This window comes from Stenella coeruleoalba (assembly GCF_951394435.1).
Source record: "Stenella coeruleoalba genome assembly, chromosome: 10".
Classification (NCBI taxonomy): domain Eukaryota; kingdom Metazoa; phylum Chordata; class Mammalia; order Artiodactyla; family Delphinidae; genus Stenella; species Stenella coeruleoalba.
The window spans coordinates 44,987,888-45,011,850 of NC_137156.1; the positions used below are offsets into that span (position 1 = coordinate 44,987,888).

Here is a 23,963-nt window from a genome sequence, read left to right on the forward strand (position 1 = left end):
TTAGATATACTGTTACCACTAGCCACTACCTATCTGAGTCTATCAAACTTTTCATGATACGGTGTAAACAAAATTAAAAAGCAAAATAAACCAAACGCTAAACGTTGTTAAGTCTGCCGTTGCCACTCATGACTCCTAATGTAAAATCTGTGCATTCAGCAAAACAGCCTGACTCTTCCATCAAGGGCAGGCCACGTGGAATTCTAGGAAGTAACCACGGCTCCTCCCTTCGAATCCTGGAGGCACACAGAGAGCAGAGATGGTTTCAATTCCTGATGCCTGCATTCAAATCCCAACTGCAACCACTAAGAGGAATAAGACCCAGAGCTACTCAACGTGGATGGACCTAGAGATTATCATACTAAGTGAAGTAAATCAGACAGGGAAAGATAAATATATGATATAGCTTATTTATGGAATCTAAAAAAAATGATACAAAGGAACTTATTTACAAAACAGAAAGAAACTCGCAGGCATAGAAAACAAACATGGTTACCAAAGGGGAAAGGGGGGGAGGGATAAATTAAGAGTTTGGGAGTAACAGATACACACGACTATATATAAAAGAGATAAACAACAAGGACCTACTGTACAGCACAGGGAACTCTATTCAATATCTTGTAATAACCTGTAATGGAAAAGAATCTAAAAAAGAATATATATAAATATATGTATACTTGAATCACTTTGCTTTACACCTACAACCAACACCACATGGTAAATTAACTATCCTTCAATTAAAACAAAGAAAAGATTCTCCTCATTTTTAAAACTTACATGATGCCATAATAACATCTTCCTCCTGGAGCAGTTCTAAAGTTTAGACAAGATAATCTGCACTATCTCAGCACAGGACCTGGCAGATAGAAAACTCTACAAATGTCAGCTTCTCCCACAACTTCATGAGCAGTATTTGCTGCTTCAAGCCTCTCACCAGCGATCTGTCAGCTCGCATCTAACACAAACAAGATCGTTTAGACCCAAGTTCCTTTCGAAACTGGAAGCCCTCATGCTTCTCATCCGGGTCACTGCTGCTGCCCCCCAAGTGCAAGTTCTTCCTCTCACTGAGCCTCTCCGGCCACGTTTCATCTCTGCTTCATCTCCCAGACCCAGACTGTCTCCACTCCCAACTTTCCGGAAGTATCTCTTCCACGGGAAACCAAGTCCGCCTCAGCATCATTACCCTGCCCCGCTTCTGCCTTTTTACTGAAACCCAGGCCCCGCCACTGCACTGCGTTAACTCAAGTCCTGGACACCACCGGGCCCACGGGCAGGGCATGTGTTTCGAACGCTCCCAGTGAAAACCAGTAGTTTTCAAACCATTATCCATGGGCACAAAGACCTTGCCTTCACACAGCAGGTCACTCTTGTGCCACCACCTTCCTGCTGTCCTCAAGATGACCCACACTCCCCAGCGGTCTGACACCGGGCTGGCTGTCCCCGTCTGCATCCAGGGCCCCATCCTCACAGGCCTTTGTCTTCCCTCCATGTCAGCCGGTCACACACACCTGTGGCCACAGCCTGGATCTTGTCATCTTGAACCCAACTTAGTCCACTTCAGGTCTGTACCTTCTGATAGCAATGTCCATTCTTCCAGTACTTTCATTCCTTAACTCCAGCTGGACCAACCACCAGGCTCAGCAACATCTCACATTCCTCCACTGGCCTGATTCTGCCCCGTCTCTGAGCCCTCTGCTCTCTTTACCTCCTTCTCCATTCGGTTTGCACCACATGATCCATCACTTCAACCACCATCCTCAACTCCCTCACTCCGTCCTCACCTTGCAACCACCCAGCCAAACCTCAACCCTGATCCAGGCAGCGGTATGTCTTCTCCAACCCTGCCCTGAGTCTTCTCCACCCCTGCCCTGAGTATACACCTGAACTAGAGGAAACCATACCACCACGTGGACTACTGCCTCCACGAATCCCAGCTCTGATCTCAGCCGGGGGCTCCAGGAAACTTGCCTTTTCTTTTCAGTGTCCTAAACAGCTGGTTTTTCTATCCCTCACAGCATCTCTGCCAACTCTTCCCGAAATGCCTGAAACTCGTACCCCACCCCCTCTTCTTTCCACATCTGGCATCACTTTTTCATCTTCTTTACAGAGAAAACAGTGACACACATAAGAGCCCCCTCACTGTCCCACCTTGTCACCCTTGACCTTTGCTTCCTCCTGACCTGCTTCCCTCCTGTGAATCCTCCACCTCCTGGGGTGGGGGTCTCACTATCAGTGACCCTCCCCTCACCTGGGTCTTTTGCTCTGAGTATATAAGATGCCCAAGGCTCTTCCATCCTAAAATAAATAAAAACAAATAACCCTCATAAACCCAGTTTCCTCTGTACTTAGCACCAACTCTCTTCTCAGTAAAGCAACTGGAAAAAAAAACCATTCTGTGTTTTATAATCTTTATTATCTTTACTCCTCAACCCGTCCAGACTTGGCTTCCACCCCAAACACTCCACGAAAAGTAAGGAGAGGTGACCAGATAAAAAGGGAGGGAGTTCTTGCTCATGATTCTGTTTTCTCAGGAAAGAAGGAAATTAGACGGTTGGTGGAACGTCACAGAGGAAGTGGTGGGCACAGGAGGGGATGAGGCGCTGAGAGACGGCACAGGGTCATCGGTCTCTCCTCCAGTTCCCCATCCTGACCTTGCCGAGGCAGCAGTTCTGCCAAACCTGCTCATCTGCGAATTCCCCACGAACCTGGGGAGACCGAAGTACCTGATTCCAGGGATGCATGAGCTGCCCCAAGACTGTCTTCAAGGGAAAAGAGGGTCTTATAGCCCCATTTCTTCTGTTTCCCCATGGCCAACGATGAGCTGAAGCAACTATTTATTATCTTTACTCAGGACCATCGCCTCTAGTCTCCAGTGTCAATACCAACAATACCGGGCTCAGGAGAGCTTCCCCTTCCTCTGGAACTAAGCCTCAGTGTCGGGACGAGTAACAGCCTCCTAACCAGCTGCACTGGACCACGTCTGCCCTGCTCTCACTCCGCAGGCACATTAATCCAGGTCAGTCTTGGCTGGTCTGCCCAGACCCAAGCCATTCTCCTTCTATTCCACGATCAAACCATACGAACGTCAGACCATGCGGACTAAACACTCCCTCTCTCCTCGGGTCCTCTGTTCAGGCTACTTCTCCCCTTGGAACATCCTCCCCATACTCTGCCCAATGTGGTCAGACTAGGTGCTCACTTACCATCTGCTGAGTAAGGGGTGGGAGACAGAGAGGGAAGGGGGAGGAAGGAAGGGAGGGAGGGAGGGAAGGAGGGAAAGGAGGAAAGAGGGAAGGAGGGAGGGAAGGGGGAGGAAAGGAGAGGAGGGGGGAGGGAAGGGGGAGGAAGGAAGGGAGGGAGGGAAGGGCGAGGAAGGAAGGGAGGGAGGGAAGGAGGGAGGAGGGAGGGAGGAGGGAGGAGGGAGGAGGGAGGGAGGAGGGAGGAGGGAGGAGGGTGGGGGAGGCGGGGAGGAAAGATCAGAAAAACGTGTCACGTTTTCATTTGGTATGAATGGGTTTTAGTCTCTCATGTAAACCTTGTCATCTTAGAAAGTAAATGGCTGCCAATTAAGCTCACTTTGCAATCATCACCAAACACCCCGACCACTGCCCAGAAGTGCCCGGGCGGTGAGCCCAGCCCCGGAGATTACTCTCCAGAGCCCTGACCAATCCCCATTTCTCTGGGTGTGTCCGCCTCTGTGTCTCCAGCCGCCCATCACCCCCTTTTGCGTACTCCTGGCCCCACGTGTCCCCATGTCTGTGTCTCGTGGCCCCACGTCCCTGGGTGTCTCTGTGGCCTGGGTGGGCCTTTCTGAGGTGGCTGCCCCACGCTCCCCCTCCTGCTGCCCCAGTCCTGCACACAGTGTTATTTATGCCCCCCCCCAGCCCGTGACAGCCACCGCCATGCCCCTCACAGTGTCCCAAGGGAGGAGGGGCATCCCTGCCAGGAGCCCTCTGCCCATCTCCCTCCCTGCCTCGCAAGCCCCCGCCCACCACCCTCACGTGGCTCACATTCAACTGCCGGAAGTTTTGCTGTCAATAAAACGTTTGAGGATCGCAAAAAAAAAAAAAAAAAAAAAAGTGAGAGCCCCACATTACCTAAGTGTCATCGAAATCATTTCTGTAAAACAGTTTCATAAACTTGACCCAGGACATAGCCTTGAAATGCCTTTTCAATGGAAGAAAACAAGCCATCACCCCCCCATCTGAGAGTTCACTCCCAGCTGACAGCGGACTGGCCCGCTACCTGCTGCGGGAATTGCTACAGCCTCCTGATTCTGGTCAGCTGAGGCTGCAAGCCTGGAAGTCCTCTGAGTAAAGTCAATGGCACTAGATGACTGGGCAACAGCCACACCTGATTTTTATGGATGTTGTCATGGTTCTGGCATGCAGGGAGGGGAGGGCACACCAACAGCCAACTTCCAAAGCTGACGCACATACTCCCTAGGAGACTATTCACATTTTTATTTATTTTATTCTATATTAGGCAAATATGCAACTTAAAAAAATTTTTTAAATAACTATAATTTATTGAAAAGGTTAAAAAGTTAATCAAATTTACTATTTAAATAATCGACATGTGACACCAGAAAGGCAATGTCTCTGAGGTTAAGAGAACTGAGAAATTTAACTTAGAGAGGCTATAAAAATAGTAAAGGATTAAGGAATCCGAGGAACTCAAACTGGAAGGTCACAAAGCCCTCTGGCAACTCCCTGGTTTCACTGGTGAACAAGCTGAGGCCAAAGGAGGTGAGGGGACTGGCCCAGGGTCTCAGCACTCGAACAGGAAGGGGCCGAGGGGATGGACCTATGTCTCCTAAATTCCAACTCAGAATTTGCAAGAGGAGAGTGAAATCTCTCCTTCATATTTAGAAAAGAAATCTACCCGTACAACTCAGACTGATCTTTCCTCAGGAGGCCCAGTGGGTGCTCACTCTTCAATGCTGGAGAGATGTCTGCACCCGGGTTGGGTTAGGGTTAGGGGTAGCCCCCAGCTCCCCTCAACCCTAAGGTCAAGACCCTTCCCCTGGAGCTTCCTAGCCTCTACACTGGCAAAGCAGCTGCTACAGAGAACACTTCTCATTTTCAGAGGAGGACCCACCCCTGGATCTCTCACAGGAACCAAACGTCAGGGTTCACAGAGGTTCCCTCACTAGACTAGACACACGCCCTTGACTGCCAGCCTCGCCACAGAGCAGCAGAGCTGTCCCTAGATTCACGTCCTTCCTCTTCTCCCAGAGCTGCTGCAATAGGCCCTCTGGATGCATCTGGACTGAGCTGCAAATAAACATATTAGTTTTACGACTCGGTCCCTCCCAGGGGTTATTTCTGTCAACCAAGAGGTTGACAGAATTTTAAGCTAATGGTGGAATTAGAGAACACACTCTCTGACACGTTATAGGTATTCACTAAACATCTGCTGAAGAAACAGTCAAAAGAAGAATGGACCTGGGGGATGAGAGGCAGCTCTGCTGGTGCAGAAGGATACCTTATGTCCAAGGAAAGAAAGAAGTGCTCTTCACAACAGATGGTCACAACATGTGTCCCCTTTTTAACAGGAGCAGAAGACAGTGGTGAGACAGAAGTTATAAAGCGCCTACAACCTCCTGTCTTTCTCCCACATACTACTTCATTGAATCCTCAGAACAAGAAACCATCCTAGTTCACAGACATGGGAAGTATGACCTGCATTAAATGTAAGTCTTCTGGTTTCTCCAAAGAAGACATACAGATGACCAATAGGCACATGAAAAGATGCTCAACATCGTTAATTATTAGAGAAATGCAAATCAAAACTACAATGAGGCACCACCTCACACCAGTCAGAATGACCATCATTAAAAAGTCTACAGGGACTTCCCTGGTGGCACAATGGTTAAGAATCTGCCAGCCAATGCAGCGGACACAGGTTCAAGCCCTGGTCTGGGAAGATCCCACAAGTCGCGGAGCAACTTAGCCCATGTGCCACAACTATTGAGCCTGTGCTCTAGAGCCCGTGAGCCACAACTACTGAAGCCCATGAGCCTAGAGCCAGTGCTCCGCAACAAGAGAAGCCACCGCAATGAGAAGCCCACGCGCCGCAACTAGAGAAAGTCTGTGTGCAGCAACGAAGACCCAACGCAGCCAAAAATAAATAAATAAAGTCTACAAATAACAAATGCTGGAGAGGGTGTGGAGAAAAGGGAACCCTTCTACACTGTTGGTGGGAATGTAAGTTGTTGCAGCCACTGTGGAAAAGAGTATGGAGGTTCCTAAGAAAACTACAATAGAATTACCATATGATCCAGCAATCCCACACCTGAGCATATATCCAGACAAAATTATAATTCAAAAAGATATATGTACCTCTATGTTCACAGCAGCACTGTTCACAGTAGCCAAGACATGGGAACAACCTAAATGTCCATCAACAAATGAATGAATAAAAAAGATGTGGTACATATACACAATGGAATACTACTCAGCCATGAGAAAGAACAAAATAATGCCATTTGCGGCAACATGGATGCAACTAGAGATTATCATACTAAGTGAAGTAAGTCAGAAGGAGAAAGACAAATAACATATGTTATCACTTATATGTGGAATCTGAAATAGGACACAAATGAACCTATCTACAAAACAGAAACAGACTCATGGACATGCAGAACAGATTGGTGGTTGCCAAGGGGGAGGGGGTTGGGGGAGGGATGAAGTGGGAGGTTGGGATTAGCAGATGTAAGCTTTTATGTATAGAATGCATAAACAACAAGGTCCTACTGTGTAGCACAGAGAACTATATTCAATATCCTGTGATAAACCATAATGGAAAAGAATATAAAAAAGAACGTATGTATAACTGAATCACTTTGCTGTACAGCAGAAATTAACACAACATTGTAAATCAACCATATTTCAATTAAAAAAATAAAACTTAAAAAGAAAATTTTAAGTCCTCTGACTCAAGAGCTCCTAAGTCCCCTTTCCTCTGCTACACCCAATCTGTAGCGACGCCCTACAGCATTTCAGGAAGAGTTTTATCTATCAATGAACCAGCTCATTTTACAGAAGGAAAAACTGATTTAAGGGATACACAGTGGATATGGGAATGGTAGTTGTCAAATGTTCTCCCTGCAGAACCCAAATCCCTACTGGCTAGTCACGAGTATCATCCAGGGAATTTCAATTCCTTCATATAGTTTTGTTAAAATAAACGACAGTTTATACTCTAATTGAGAGAGTTCAGGTATTAACAAGGATGAAAGCAGCAGGTTGGAAAAGGTGATCTCAAGATGCTTCCACCTCTTTTAACATAATTATTTCAAGAGTGAAAGTTTATCATTGGGAGCAAGGTTGTTGCAGAGCTGTAGAGGGTGGTGACCCATGTTCCATCCCCGACCCCACCGCTTACTGGGCCTTGGTTTCCTCTCATCAAGATGCCGACACGCACACATGGTTCAGAATGGTGCCTGCCCCACATGAGTGGAAGTGACTACACCAGACTGAGGATTATTCCCTACATTTTTTTGCTCACATTGCTTGACACTGTATTCAGGCAAAAGCAAATTCCACATTGAATGTGTCAAAACACTCAAATATTTCCAAGCCAAGATGTTTGCTTCCAAAGATAATCTCTTTAACAATGTTTCAACTATTTTGGCAGAAACCAATGTAATCAACACATTTTTAGAGTCTGCTTCCAAGTTTCAAAAATGTGTGAAAAGGCTCCACAAAATATTCTTAACTGTAAAGACAGCACACATATTTTGAAAATGCTATCTGGTTAAAAACTGCCTTCCTAAAAGGAAGAGTTAAATTGAGGATAAAAGTAAAAAGTTGATAAAGTTCAAGTGCTAATGCTCTACGTTGATGGCTACCTTTAGCAAATGCTCATTTATTTCTTATTCAAATTATGGGGGAAAACTAACACAGATATGACTATATTTCTTGTATAGTAAAGGATTTTAAACTTGGCATGTCCTTCATTTAACTGAAAAGATAGAGGCATTCTATTGCTGATAGAGATCCAATTCTGTGCAATGATTTTATAACTAAACTTTCACAAACTGGGTCATGAAATCCAAATGAAGACTAGAAATTTAAAAATCTATAAACTCATTTTCATTAAAAAAGATGAAATGGTTCAGAAAGAAATGTTAGTCAACTATAAACCAAATGACCTTTGCTTTCAAGATCTATAGAGCAAAGCTACCGTGGAAAAGTAGAAATATTTAGATTTCACCCTAGTCCTTGAATTCTAAGCACGATTCTATAGCTTAAGATTCACAGAAGACTTGGTTAAAGAAAAAAATACTGAATAAATATTACATTTCAGTGAGGTTGAATATTAATGTATTATTCTAACATTTTGAGATACCTCTCAATTATTTTGTTTTTATAATTTAGAAAGTCAATGAATGAAAATATCTAACCCATCATTACTCAGATGCTGATAATGTAATTTGTACACTATCCACACCCTTCGCCACCCTTTCCTCCTTGGCTTCTCTCCTGTATGTCACTGCCCTGTTTACTGCAGTTCACCAAAGGATGAAAAGGAACATGAAAAGAGTTTAGTGTTCAGTAGTTAACACAGCTATATGACAGGATGGGACGTTAAAATGACAACAGTCCCCCTTATCCACAGTTTTGCTTTCCGTGGTTTCAATAACCAAAGTCAAACACGGTCCAAAAATATTCAATGGAAAATTCCCAGAATAAGCAATTCTTAAGTTTTAAATGGCACGACATTCTGGGGAGCAGGATGAGATCTTGCACCATACCGGTCTGCCCCACCCCCAACAGGAATCATCTCACTAGTCACTTCGTATATGTCTTGGTTATCAGACTGACTGTTGCGGTATCCCACTGCTTGTGTTCAAGGAACCCTTATTTTACTTAATAACTTAATAACAAAGTGCAAAAGCAGTGATGCTGGCAACTTGGATAGTCTCCTAATGTACCTAATGTATAAACTTTATCATAGGTATGTAAGTACAGGAAAAAGCACAGTACATACACAGAGGGTTCAGTACTATCCAGTTTCAGGCCTCCACTGGGAGCCTTGGAATGTATCCCCTGCAGGTAAAGGGGGAACAACTATATTAAGCATCCTCATCCCCAAAGCCTTTCAGGTGACTAAGTTTATAGCCACGGTCCCCATCATTTATAATGAACAAACAATGGGATATAAGTGCCTAGTGTTGGTTCAGTATATAACAGGTGCCTAATAAATGTTTGGTAGAGGAATCAAAGAAGTGACGGATGGAGGAAGGGGTGAAAACACTCAACAGAAAGGTATGCAATGAAATGCATGGATTTGTAGGAATTTAAAAGTGAAAGAGCTGTATGTGGGGAAAGGTAGGGAAATGACATCAGTTCAAAGTTCAGCTTGGAGATAATTGTGGGTGAGATCCAAGCCCTTCCACGTCCTGGCTGAGTGACTTGAGCAAGTCACTACGTCTCCTGAGGCTCTATGTCCTCCTCTGTAAGTGCAGCAAACAACAGAACCATTTCATGATGGTTAAACAGCACAGTGGGGGGTGTCTGGCATGCAGTAGGACTCCACAAATACCATGCCTAATAACAGTCGTGTCGTCATCCAGTCTCACATCCTCCTTTTCTGGAAAATGAAGCCGAGACCCGGAGAAATGAAGAAGGCGTCCAAGGCACACAGCTCTCTGGTGGCAAAGCTTGGCGAGAACTCACACCTCCTGCCTCCAGGCCCGTGATCCACGCTGCTTGTCAGAAAACCCATGATGAGGAGAAAATGAAGGGTGAAGCTGGTTCTCAGAACTTAGCATGTTTTCAAGAAACATGTGAGAGGGCGCCTGAAACATATGCAGTGCTCTCACATTCCGTCATAAGATATTCTGATACAGTTAAATCCAGGGTAAAGCTTCATCTGGAGATGATTCTAGCACCACAGGGACCCTGGGGTCCACTTGAGAATATGAAGAGTAACGAGCACCCTAGCCACAGTCTTGACCATCAGAATCATTGGCCCGCGGTGATCCATTATATTAGAATCACTAGAGTTGACATCCGGGCACCTATATTTTTCTTTTAATATTTATTTTATTTATTTATTTTCTTTATCTTTTTTTTTGTTTTTTATTTTTTGGCTGCATCGGGTCTTAGTTGCAGCACGCAGGATCTTTTGTTGCAGCACACAGGCTTCTCTAGTTGTGGTGCACGGGCTTCTCTCTAGTTGTGACATGCAGGTTTTCTCTCCAGTTGTGGTGCACAGGCTTCTCTCTAGTTGTGGCATGCGAGTTTTCTCTCTCTAGTTGTGGTGCGTGGGCTCCAGAGCAAGTGGGCTCTCTAGTTTGCTGCAGGTGAGCTCTCTAGTTGAGGCACGCAAGCTCAGTAGTTGTGGCACACGGGCTTAGGTGACACCAAGCATGTGGGTTCTTAGTTCCCCAACCAGGATTGAACCCTCATTCCCTGCACTGGAAGGTGGATTCTTTACCATTGGTAAGTCCCCAGGCACCTATATTTTTAAAAGCTCCTTAGGTGACACTTACATGTGGTCTGTTAGAGAACCAATGACCTATAAATAGAGAAAACAACAATCTTGGCTGAGAGCAACATCACAAGACTGGGAAGAGGTGGGATTTGTGAAACTCAAGAAGAAGAATGCTTTGCGGGCACAGCTCGAGGGGAAAGGCAGGACTCCCCGTCACAAGTCCGGGAAGCATGTGAGTCAGACAAAGAAGGGGCCCTGCACAAGGTGCAGACCCTGAGCTCATCACTCCCTGTCCCCAAACGTGCTCTGCCTCTGCCACCTCTGTTGGCAACACTCATCCTCCCCAGATGAACATCAGCTCTTATAAACATCAACCCCTGTTCCAAGTTCACAGCATCTCCTTCAGAACTCTGACAGCTCATCAAAGTAGGATGCTGTGTCATCATTTAAACTCAGCTACTCCCATCTGCTGTGTTCCCTTAAGGACCTTATTTAACCTGAGTTTCCATTTCTTCCTTCCAAAGAGGAACTGTCTATTTCACCTATTTAATACACTTGTTAAGAATGATCAAAAGACACAACGTGTCTGAAAGTGTTTTTCCACTTCCAAAGCAATATGCAAATCTAAGATGCTTCCTTTGTTTACTTACACCTCTTTACCCTAGTGAAGTTTTCACAGGTTATGAGATTTACATTCAGTAGATGCCCAAGAAGGGGCGGCTGAGTCTGCTCCACAGAACCCCAGGGCCTGGAGGGCCACCCGAGGTTGGCTTACAATGGCAAGGATTAAAGAGGAGGTGGGCTGGTCACCTAGACTAAGAATGACAAATATCACAGGACCTGGGAAGTTCAAGTCAGAGGCTTAAACTAAGTCTAAGCTTAAGATAAGTTCAAAGAATTGTGCAATATTCTACTTTGGAGATTAACCCAAACGTCACTGAGCCCAACCGTGCACACACAAATGAATGAGTAAAAATGACTCAAATAGAGAAGATATGGAAAAGATTTTGAAGGGACAATGTCTTGCAAAGGAATGCTGGCTAACAGGCCATTTCTGGGATGGAATACTAGTGAAGGGGCTGAGAGCTCTCATTTGCATCCAATTCTGCAATGAAAAATGGAGAATCCAATGCAAGATAAAGAGGGCCGTGCACAGTTCTAACCAAAGATAATTAGGCAGAGTCCACCTCCAAAGTACCGGGAAGAGTGCATTTACGAGCAGCCAAGCTGTTGGTCTGACTCTGCCACCAGTCTTTATCTGGACCACGGGGAAGTTAAGATATCAAACTCCTCAGATAAAATAAAGACTATCCCTCATCAAAAAGTCTACAAACAATAAATGCTGGAGGAGGTGTGGAGAAAAGCGAACTCTCCTACACTATTGGTAGGAATGTAAGTTGGTGCAGCCACTAAGGAGAACAGAAATGGAGGTTCCTCAAAAAACTAAAAACAGAGCTACCATATGATCCAGCAATCCCACTCCTGGGCATATATCTGGAGAAAACCATAATTCAAAAAGATACATGCAACCCAATGTTCATAGCAGCACTATTTACAATAGCCAAGATATGGAAACAACCTAAATGTCCATCAACAGAGGAATGGATAAAGAAGATATGGTACATATATACAATGGAATATTATTCAGCCATTAAAAGGAATGAAATAATGCCATGTGCAGCAACATGGATGGACCTAGAGATTATCATACTAACTGAAGTAAGTCAGAGAGAGAAAGACAAATATATGATACCACTTACATGTGGAATCTAAAAAAATTGATACAAATGAACTTATTTACAAAACAGAAACCGACTCACAAACTTAGAAAACAAATTTATGGTTGCCAAAGGGGAAAGTGGGGGGAATGGATAAATTAGGAGTTGTGGATTAACATATACACACTACTATATATAAAATAGATAATCGACAAGGACCTACGGTATAGCACAGGGAACTCTACTCAATATTCTATAATAAACTTAAATGGGAAAAGAATCTGAAAAACAATGGATATATATAAATATATAACTGAATCACTTTGCTGTACACCTGAAACTAATACAACATTGTAAATCAACCATACTCCAATATAAAATTAAAAAAATTTAAAAAGTGAAAAAAAATAAGGATTATCTCATTCAGCATTTCCCTAGAAGATAAGAGGCTTTAAGTACCTCCATATCACAATTATTTAACAAATCTGACTGACAGGTTTATGACCTATTTTCACATGTATTTTCTATTGAAGTTTCAAAAATCATTAGCTACACAAAGTAGAAAGAAGGGGTAAAATCCTTGGCATGAGTATAATTCAAGTGGGAAAAAAGGCTTATGCACCACTAGGAAACAGATTTTATGAGTTTCCACTAATGAAAACATGTGAGGCTTACTTGAAGCCAAATTATGCAAAAAACAGATGGAAAACATATGTGAGCAAAGCAAGTGGTTACATTCATAAACACACAGCAGCCAAGCGGCTTTCTTTTTCACTGACCTTCATGCCAGGCCTACATAGACAAGGCCTAGACCGGATGCTTTCTTTTTAAATGTAACCACTGTAAAATGTAAATAGAATGCACGACATAACATTGGCAAGCCGCGTTGGTGGATACAAACAGGGGAACCAGCTTCAGGAGGACAAGCGGCCAAGGCCAATGATGACTGCACACCTAGACCCTACTAAAACCTCATCTGACCACTGGGTCAAGGATCTCTGCCCAGCAATACAACGATCTTGCCATGAATGTTTCACGTTCCATATACCACTTAACGTCCAGATTTTTTCCTAAAAGGCAAAGTTAGGAACAGCTTAAATGAAAAAGCCATCAGCTGCCAAGTGGTACCACGTACAGGACGTTGCTTGGGTGATGCACTTCTCAGGCAAATAAATCAATATTCACTTACGTTTTAAAGACAAGTAAAAACCCCAGAGAAGCAACTTGTCTAAAGCTAAATATCCATGTTAGGAATAAAGATCACAACTTCCTGGCAGCCTGAGTCATATTCAGATTCCTATGACCCGTTGCCCAAGTGAGTTCTGATTTTAGACTTGGCCGGGGAGTAACTCACGTAACAAAGAGACAGAATAGATTTGGGAAGTTTCATCTGTGCCTGTCACCCCCAAAGCATGCACACACACACACACACACACACACACACACACACACACACACACACACAGAAGCATACACAGATACACACACGGAACTGAAAGCAATTATGTCAGTGTCCCTGTGTATGGAAACGGACAGAGAACTAGAATTGGGGTTTTGGATCAGCAATCAAACTTACAGATCAGCAGGTCAGGGCTGACTGATCATTGTAGCATCTCCTCCCTACATCTGTCTTGTCATAACTGCTTTTTGATTTAACTTTTGTTTCCAAAGGCTATTCCATCGGAAAAGTCAAGACACATGAACTACAGAAATTCAAAAGACGTGCGTTATCTTAGAGCAGTGGTTCACTGAGTCTTCCAACAGTAACAAAAATGTATAGGGTTTGAAATAAAGGTGGGATTAAAGAATGTACCACCAAAAATAAAATCATAGTAATCAAACCTAAGGCTACAAATGAAATGCACCAAGAACTCTACAGCTTTCACATAAATGAATATGAAAAGAATGTTTACAAAGGACAAATTACAGAACCTCAGCCAGGTGTGAGCACCTGGAGTCCTTATTTGCACGTTAAACTCAGGCTCTGTGCTGCACTTACCTCCTTTCCACTTGTGTCCTTGGAAGGAAAGGACACGTTATCACAGAGGGAAGCACATCTCTTTTTTTCAAACTGGAAATGATGTGTTGCATGAGGGCAAGATCTCTCCATGTTTTGCTTTTCTTGAACACCGCAGTCATTTTTTGATGGGTCTTCAGAAAACCCACTTTTTTCAAGCACTCTCTCTGTACCACAGTGAATGGAATTTAAGCTGGCTGCCTTTTGGAAAGAAAAACTATCAGTTCTTCTCTGGAATGTTATTTCTCTTGGGTTGACATCATTGAAATGGTCCTTCCTCTTTGCACAGTAGGGAGTGCTGTCTTTTTCTGAAATCCTTTCCTCTAGTTCACTAACTTTGACTTCTGTTTTCTGGTGTTGAGGAGGAGAAGGGCTCCCAGGATGACACCGACTGCTCACCGTCTCATGCTGGACACACGCTTCCAGAGTGAGGCTGGGGCTGGTACATCCCTCCTGCACCAGCCCCTTGGACCAGGGGGCTGCCTGCTCCCTGGAGACCAGGATGCTACTCCTCTTCCCTTCATTTTCATGGTTTGGCTCTCCTGACTTTGTGTCACCTACAGTTTTCTTGGTCGGTTCTCTTCTAAAGTATTTTCTTCTTCCAGCAGAATATTTTTCAAGGCTCAGAGGAGTTTTGGCAGGATCTAAATATTGTTCTTCTTTCTCCGCTCGGACACATCCACAGACATTCCCCATGTGATTTGCAGGAAATCACAGTTGCTCAGTGTCACTCATTTCAAAAGCCAGGGCTTACTCAGATCTCCATGCAGTCTAATTCCTCAGACTTCATGACCATCCTTTTCAGCATGAGGCCATTTTGCTTATGAGAAAGGCACCCGCAAGAAATGCCGTGGCATCCTGCCCAGCCGGTCCCTGGGTCTCATTAGACACCCCGTGGCTTACTTCTGGCCACCAATCATCTTAGACAAACATCACTGCTCACTGTCAAATGACACGCTGATGAGCTTTCAAGGCAAACCCTTAACTTTATTGCACGAAAAAATTCTGATCCTTGCTTTACTTTCAGTTTTCTGAAATGCGGTTACACTACCAAAGTTTGAATTAACCTTTGGAACCACTGGTGATTCAGCAAACACGAGCACAAACAGAAAGCAAATCCCAGTCAAACTTAGTTTCAAAGTGCCTTTCAAATTTAGTTTCAGAGATTCTCCACCATACAATTTTTTTTCTTAAGAAACACAATCTAATGTTGGCACTTGCCCCCCAAAAAAGGGCTCAAAAACCTCTATAAACTGTACTGACTCTTATTCAAAAACAGCAGCCATAAAAAAAGAACAGGATGATTCAACAGCTGAAGGAGAGATAATACATGCTAAATGCCTAAAACACTCTATTCAAATTGTTTCTAAAATCAATCTCTTCGAATAGTTTGTCATACTTTTCATATGACAAATTTCCAAGCCATTTCTCTTTTTATGATCATTAGGATTTTCATATGAGGAAATTGATAAATTTTATGATTTAAAGCATGGAACTCTTAGCCAGAAGAAACATCTGTGTGTACTTATACATGAATTAAGGCAGTTGAACTTTACTTGTAACTTTTATAATTGTACCCTAGTTAAATATTACACAGTTTTACCAGGGCCATGGTGTATACATAATAAATCAGTATGGAACCCGATGACCTAAAGTGTGCATATTTCTAACACTGAGTCATCAATATGGTAAAAAGGAAATTAGTATCGTATGACTAGTCTTTTGCATAAGCTGACTAGAGCCCACGAGCCACAACTACTGAAGCCCGCATGCCTAGAGCCTGTGCTCCGCAACAAGAGAAGCCACTGCAATGAGAAGCCTGCACACCGCAATGAAGAGTAGCCCCCGCGCACCACAACTAGAGAAAGCCTGTGCGCAACAACGAAGACCCAACACAGCCAAAAATAAATTAATTAAATAAATAAATTTATCTTAAAAAATGGAAAGAAAATTGATAATTGCCTTTCTTTAGGTTGTCTTTAGACTGATCAAAGATGGAACTCATTTTTCTAAATAAAAATATTCAATTAAATAGTCAAGTTAGCAATGTGGCTGATATTTGTCAATAACAGACCTGCATGGTGAGGTTTTCCTTAATCATTTCAAGGGGAAATTAATCTCCAACAGAAAAATAACTGAATATCCTAGAAGACAAGCTGGTAAAAATAAAGCTTCAGGTTTGTTGGTTTGTTTCTTTTTAATTTGGTTTTCAATGTCTTCACTGGCAATGGAACATTATTCAAGAGAATTTCAAAGTATAATGGCTGGTATTTACACTAACACGATGATAGAGGCGAAACCAGTGATTTGCAATTGCTTCCAGCCCTGCCAAACAAAGCAAATGCCCATTTTCAGGCCACTGCACACTGCTCCCTCCCCCAGGAATGGCCCCACTTCAGTCTCTGCCTGGTAACTGGCATTCCTCTTGCAAAGCCCATCAGTGATAATTTCCTTTATTCTCTAAGACCTTCTTAATCCTACCACAACACACCCTCCTCTACATCCCTATTCTTATTTGTATTGTGATAGACTCATCACCCCAGATTATAGTCGGTTTTACAAGCAGTCTCCCAAGTATAGAACAATATACTTCATCATCTGAATGAGACAGGCTTTGCTGCAGTGCTGCAGTGCTTGCACCTGGACACACCTCTCCTCCAGCAACAAAATACAAAGAAACTATATGCGACTAAAAATAACTGTGTGCATTTTGCAGTTGGGGCAAATTCTGGACAAAAGATACAAAGAGCCCAAAAAACCCAACTGCCACTTTTGAAGAGCCCAGAGCAAAAAGCAGGATACGGGCATGTGCCCCCTGCACTCAACATCACCTAAGTCACCCCTCAGCCTGAGTCCTGGACACACCCCTACCCTCTCCCCATATAAGGAACAAGCTCGTCCCGCCTCAGGGAACAAGAACAAGCAAGGGAACCTGTTGCTTGTTCCCCCTGCTGCTGCAGGGGCCCCAATAAAGCCTTGCCTGAATTTCTTGTTTGGTTTCTAGTCAATTTCTATTGATTAAGGAGGCCAAGAACCCTGGTCAGTAACAATTAGTATCTCTGGATCTAGCGTATGGTAAATAATACAGGATTACTGTATTGATAATGCTTACCTTCTGTAACATATTCAATTTGCAATGCTCAAATATTTTTAAATCAATAAATAAGGCTCTGTCTTGGCATAACCAGTAAAATCATTCTAATCTTAAATTATCATAGGACTAAGAAAAGTATTTCTTTAAATGAAAAGGAAAATTTTAATTTTACCAAAAAATTTATATGTTTCATTTTAAATAAATCTTGGTCTAACTTTTAAATACTGGTGATAATTTAACAGTCATAATATCTTGTAACTCAGGTCCTAAAATACACTGGATTTCATAATATATGCCACAGGATCATATTAAGAAGCAAAACTCTTGGGAGTTTGGGATTAGCAGATGCAAACTGTTATATAGAGGATGAATAAGCAACAAGGTCTTACTGTATAGCACAGGAAACTATATTCAATATCCTGGGATAAACCACAATGGAAAAGAATATGAAATAGAATGTATACATGTGTACAACTGAACCACTCTGCTGTATAGCAAAAATTAACACAACACTGTAAATCAATGATACTTCAATAAAATAAATGTTAAAAAAAAAGAAACGGGCTTCCCTGGTGGCGCAGTGGTTGAGAGTCCACCTGCCGATGCAGGGGACACGGGTTCGTGCCCCGGCCCGGGAAGATCCCACATGCCGCGGAGCGGCTGGGCCCTTGAGCCATGAGAGGCCCGCGTACCACCAAAAAAAAAAAAAAAAGAAACAAAAAAAAAGAAACAAAACTTCCTTGGTACTTCTGTGGCTAGTCCTCTTCTGTCCTCCAAAGACACCTGAACCCCAAAGAGCTTTCTTAATATGTAATTCTTTTTTGAATGATCTTTTGCTTTACAATTCTTTCAATTTAGGGTCTAACCATACTGCCTTTAATTTCCAACCATTTACTCACATTTTGGTCTGTTACTTTCTGGTTTCTTCTCCCAGGAACTTGGGGGGACCTTCTCCAAGGTCCCCAATGTCTTTTTCCTAGACAAAACTACTAACCCGTACTCAATCTTAACTTTTTCAGGCTCTCCGGTTGTATTTCACACTGCTCACCATTCCTTTCTACTTGCAATTATCTTCCCTTGGTTTAGTCAATACTACATTTTCTTGTTACTACAATTAGAAATGAAGAATGCTGCTCTATCTATTGGGAGAATGTTGGTAAAACTATCATCTAGGGCTGTGATGAATCTATCTCAATATAAATAAAAAGAGGGAGGTAGAGGAGTGTTGTAGGATCAGAAAGGTGTTAGAGAAAAAGGGAGATGCTCACTGATATTAGAGATAGGCTTTGCCAGCTGGATGCCAGCTGCCAGCCAGAGGTCTCCAACTGTTCATTTTCTGTTTCCCCAGATGGAACGTCTTCCTCCTGCACCCCTAATCATGGGCCTTCCCCAAATTTCTGTCCTTTGCTCTCTGCTCTTCTCCACACGTGCTCTTCCCTTGGATCCTCTGAAGATCCCTTCTCTCTGACAGATTCAAGGACCACTTGTATTCTGGAAACTCCCAGGTTTATCACCTGTACCTCTGACTCCCCAGTTCCGCTCTGCTCACACATTTCCAGCTGCTCAGCAGACAGAAGCCCAGGGTATCCCACCAGAACGTCAAACTCACGCAGAAGGTCACCTTTCCCTTTACCCTCACCTCCATTACTGGTTCTTATCTCCTAGGCTTAACCGTTCAGAGGCATCTTTAATCCCCTTCCTTCATCCTCCACACTCTGTCACCAAGTCCCTTCCTTTCTTTCTTCAAAACACCACCCCCTGGATTCAACTTTTCTTCCCCATCTGAGTCCTGCCTGGCCTCTATCACTCCACTCGGAGGGCACCACCTCAGCCTCTCAGCTTATACCCCTGACTGTGGTCTGTGATCATTTCTGATTTTTTTTACTGGAGCCCACAGAATGGTTAGGTGACTTGCTCGATGCCTTCATGGCTACAGATAAAAGAGCCAACGATGACACTCAGCTCTCCCTCCCTCCAGAGCCTGGGTGTGCCCCACAGGGGTTCCCACTCTGACCTTCAAAATCCAGACTCAGCCTGTATCACCAGCTGTCAGTAACTATGGGATTGGTTCCATCCAACAGGCCTCTAACCTCCCTATATGGGGCTCTTGCATTTTCAACCCTATAAGTTCTGGATCCCTGAGAAAGCTGCTGAGAAACACCATGTGAAATCTGCTTTTTTGGCCAGTTCTAGCTAGACTTCACCTGTGCTGGTAACAAGGTCTGGGGTCTGGCTCCATGACCAAATCCCTGCCTTGGGTAAGTACTCAGTACCCCAGGTCCCCTAAGGATGGGGTCCTCTAGTAATGAGGGTCCTGCTTCCACTTCCTGATACTGGATCTCCCAGCCATCAATAGCACAGCTAAGTGGACATTCACCTGTATTAGCTGCCCTGTCGTCTGGCAGGCTGACACCTGGTTACCTGGTCTCCTGGGACCTGGGTCTCCTCCTCCAAATTCCTACTGCTGCAACTCTGTTGCCGGTCCAGGTCCTGGAACCTACAAGACTCTACTTCCTATACCTGTCCATCCCTGCCAGATTTATCCTGTTCCCAAATGAGCCCTGACTACATTATTTTCCACCTACATTCTCCTACAAACCCTGTATCCCAGTCAAATTTTTTAAAGATTAGAAATAAGTCTTCTTCTTCCCAAAATTTGGTCCAAAACCCCAGCTCCTTTCTGAAGTTGGCAAGTTCTCTCTTCCTCCTGCAAGGTCCACCACACAGCTGTCAATCAGTAAGACCTGCTGTGTGCCCACTACAGGCCAGGCTCTGCGCGCTGCACACACAATGCTGCGTGGTCACACAAGGGATTGACAAACCCAAAGCCAGTTCCAAAACTAGGACTCACCCTAAATCAAATGAAGATGATTTTTTAAAAAATGCATCATTTTATAAAAACCAAAGATCAAGATCAACCTTTAACTGGCACTGGTAATTAGATAATAATTCATAGTTAATATATTTGCCTTTACTCTCCTTAAACCTAGTTTGAGAAAGTGGAGCTCTACAGGAAACGTGGATGGTTCTAGTTCAAGAGATGTCTTTATGAGAACGATACTGCCACCTAGTGTCTACAAAACTAGGAGAAAACAGCAGGCATAGTTGAGAAACTGTAATATCAACGAAACCCATTCTAAATAAGGATTGAATCATAAAACTTTTATGTATCTAAATCAGGTAATGCTGGCCAATAAACAAAGAAATGTGGCTACATTCAAAAAAAGGGAATCTCTGTCTTCGAACACTGAGATTACAAGTATTTTAAGCTTTCAACAACACGAAATGAGATGCCAAGTTCATTAGCAGCATGTTACTGAGAGGAACAATACAAATATATTGTTTAAGAAACAAAGCCTAAACATCATATGATATCACTTATATGTGGAATCTAAAAAAAATGATACAAATGAACTTATTTAAAAACAGCAACAGACTCACAGACTTAGAAAACAAACTTACGGTTACCAAAGGGGAAGGTGGGGGGAGGGATACATCAGGAGGTTGGGATTAACATACTCACACTACTATATATAAAATAGATAAACAACAAGGACCTACTGTACAGCACAGGGAACTCTACTCAAAATTCTGTAATAATCTATATGAGAAAAGAATCTGAAAAAGAATGGATATATGTATAACTGAATCACTTTGTTGCACACCCGAACCGAACATAACATTGTAAAGCAACCATACTCCAATATAAAATTTAAAATTAAATTTTAAAAGAAAGAAAGAAAGCCTGAAATTTATCTTCCTCCTTTGGATGTGAATGTGTAATTCACCCTTCACATGAACCACCTGAAAACTAGCAATGAGGCTAAAAGAAATGACAGTTAAGAAAATCAGGCTTACCTGAAAGTGCAAAATTATTGTCCATATTAATCCCAAAGTCAATTTGGGATTTCCATCTGTTATGTCATCATTTCTAATGTTCACTAATTTCACCTGTTTTGTATGTGAAGAAGAGATAAAACAAAATATTTTTCAAACCAGCACGAGTTATTTTTATCTACATAAAAGTGATTCAAAATTACAGATACAAAAAAAAAGCCTGAATAATTTAAATAACAGTAATCCTTAAATTACTGTTTTACCCCCATCCCCACTCATTTTCATTGCAAATTATAGAGAAACTACAAAGGAAAAAAACCTCAATATTATTTTGGTTTTGTCTTCTACAGCAAGTATTAAAAGTACACTTGTCAAAACAAAAAACACAATTCAAGCGAAAAGTCCTAAATACTTAAGATTTTTAAATTAGAAATAATTTTGCCTTTTGAAAACAAGCGTTATTTTACAATTAAGTAGGAAACTATTCTGAACCACCAAATAATTTTAACAACTTTCTTACACTTCGGTCATAAAGAGTATTTTAAAAAAAACAACTAGCACTATTATTCTATTTGTCTATCACAGATTGCTACCAAGATAAGTAACTATATAACTCACTGGACATTTGGAAGACTGTTCAAAACTTTAAAAATAATACAATAATCAGACTTAAAGCTTATCAACTGCCCAATTATGCATTCAGGTAAATAAATGTAAGGATGATATTTAACATTTACTTCCTGGTAAAAGAATTAAATATCTATCATGAATTCAAGAAAATGATACCTAACATTTTACTTCCTGGACAAATCACTGCCAAAAATATTTCGACAAGGAGACATAATTAACCATTAATCCTTCTGTAAACTTCCACTAGAATAAAGAAGAGTAAGGCAAATACCAATATCATTTAAAATATAAGCACTGAGTATTTGCTAGAATTTAATAACTAAAAGCACTTTGATGCCATAATAAACTAAATGAAGGACTAATAAACAGACAGTGTTTCCTGCTCCTCCTTGCCTCCTCTCTTCTCTTCCTCCTACTCCATTAAAAAGCGAAATTGTTGCCACCTCTGATTTCTCACTGTTTTCAGTAACTTTCAATTATCCTGAGTTTCTTTGATTCCTCCTTTTTCTACTAATTGAAAATTACCAATTATTTGCCTTATATCTCTATAATACACAATGCTACCAAATCAAGATCAAATCCAATACGTTGTTCATTCTTTTCCATCATTTCTTCTGAAACCTCAAGCCAGTCAGGGATTGTTGTCAGAACTGTTTTATTTTTAACTACTTCTAGATTATCCAGTTGTATCTACTTATAAAAAATAAACTATTGCTTCCTCACTACTATGTATTAAAAATACATATGTCAAGTTTTTTAAAAGTATTATGTTAACTATCTTTTATAAAAATAAGGTAATTTTAATAAAAAATAAAGTATTGTCTCCCCACTACTAAGAACTGTTCATAGACATTCTTAACATTCTGTTGCTACTAAAATGTCATTAAATTCCTAGGCAAAAGCAGTCCAGTTCCAACAGAAGGAAAACTCAGTAGCTCCTATTCAGATGGAAATGTAGCCACTTACACCTACTATTAACCTCCTTTTCTTTGGAACAAATGTTTAAAAACATTTTAAAACATCTGTCTCATGAAAGCACAAGTTTAATGATTATAATTCACAGTCAACTTTAACCTTTTCATTCCCTGACATGGTCCTATGCATATTTATTCAGTCACGTATGTTTATATGATTACAATCTTTGAAAAACATCATACCTGGCGTCTTTTCAAATAGTCAAGTGCAATTTGTACATTCTGTAGTCTGTGAAAACGCATCCGACCTTTCTCTCTGGGCTAAGAATAGAAAAATGCAGGGTATAAAAAACACTGTATTTTCTGATACCACTGATCATGCTAAATACACGTATGCTGAATATCCTATATAAATATACTGTATGCTCATCTTAATATGTCAAAACAGTATTTACTGCTTGGGTAGATCCATTAAATATTTTAATGATATTTTAAATTTTTTGTATTATCTGAGATTGAATTTAAACTTGGGATTTTTCTGAGTATTATTTTATTTTAAACAGATCCTTTATTCCAAATATTTAAACAAAAGAAAAAGAGAAAATACCACGGAACATGTACACTTTTCATATTCACTATCTTATAATTCTAGCCTACAGTTATTAGCTACAGATGCACAAAAAGAATTAAATACCATTCCCCATTTTGCCTTCTTAATAAACTTTAAATCAAGAAGGTTTTTATAATCATATATGTATGGCATGTTAATGAAAATGAGGTAAAGTAGCATCAGTTAGTATAAAAATCACCAAGAAGGAGAAAGACAGTGGAGGTTTACTTAGCCATGATAGAGGAAGAGAGAAAAGCAATTAAGGCCATGTAATATATTTCCTCTTTATTTTATTTTCGTTTTGCACAAAATCGGTTGGACTCGCTAATAGTTTTACACTGCTTGGGGATGGACGTGATGATTTGCTGTCTCAGGAAAACTGACAAACCGTTAACTCTTTTCCTTGATGCCATTTCCCTTAAGAAATGTCACAAGTTAGCAGAAGGAAAACGTAAGGAAACAGACCTGAGAAAATGTTCAACAAAAATGCAAAGAATGGAGCTGAAATTTACCACATAATATCTTCCAAAGGGAAAAAAAAGAAAAAAGAAAACTGACAGCTGAGCTGCTCAAACATGAATAGGTTGCTGAAGCCAAAGGCAGCAGAATTAAAACAGACAGCAGACCACAGAATGGGAAAATAAGTTCCATATAACAGGAGAAATGATGGTGATGAATTCCCCACTGGATCCACAAA

General features: G+C 41.8%; 1 protein-coding gene across 17 annotated transcripts in view; it reads right to left on the bottom strand.

Annotated features, from left to right (window-relative positions):
- Positions 1 to 23,963, bottom strand: part of DST (dystonin) — a 496,974-nt gene that overhangs the window by 214,453 nt on the left and 258,558 nt on the right. For 16 of the 17 annotated variants that reach the window (XM_079934485.1, XM_079934486.1, XM_079934474.1 and 13 more), the window contains 2 exons: positions 22,900 to 22,977; positions 21,134 to 21,226 (listed from right to left, as the gene is read on the bottom strand). In XM_079934485.1, coding sequence (XP_079790611.1) covers positions 21,134 to 21,226; positions 22,900 to 22,977 — 171 coding nt within the window. Of the gene's footprint in view, positions 1 to 14,163; positions 15,308 to 21,133; positions 21,227 to 22,899; positions 22,978 to 23,963 lie in introns of those variants that run through there. The other variant, XM_079934489.1, reaches the window with a different exon arrangement.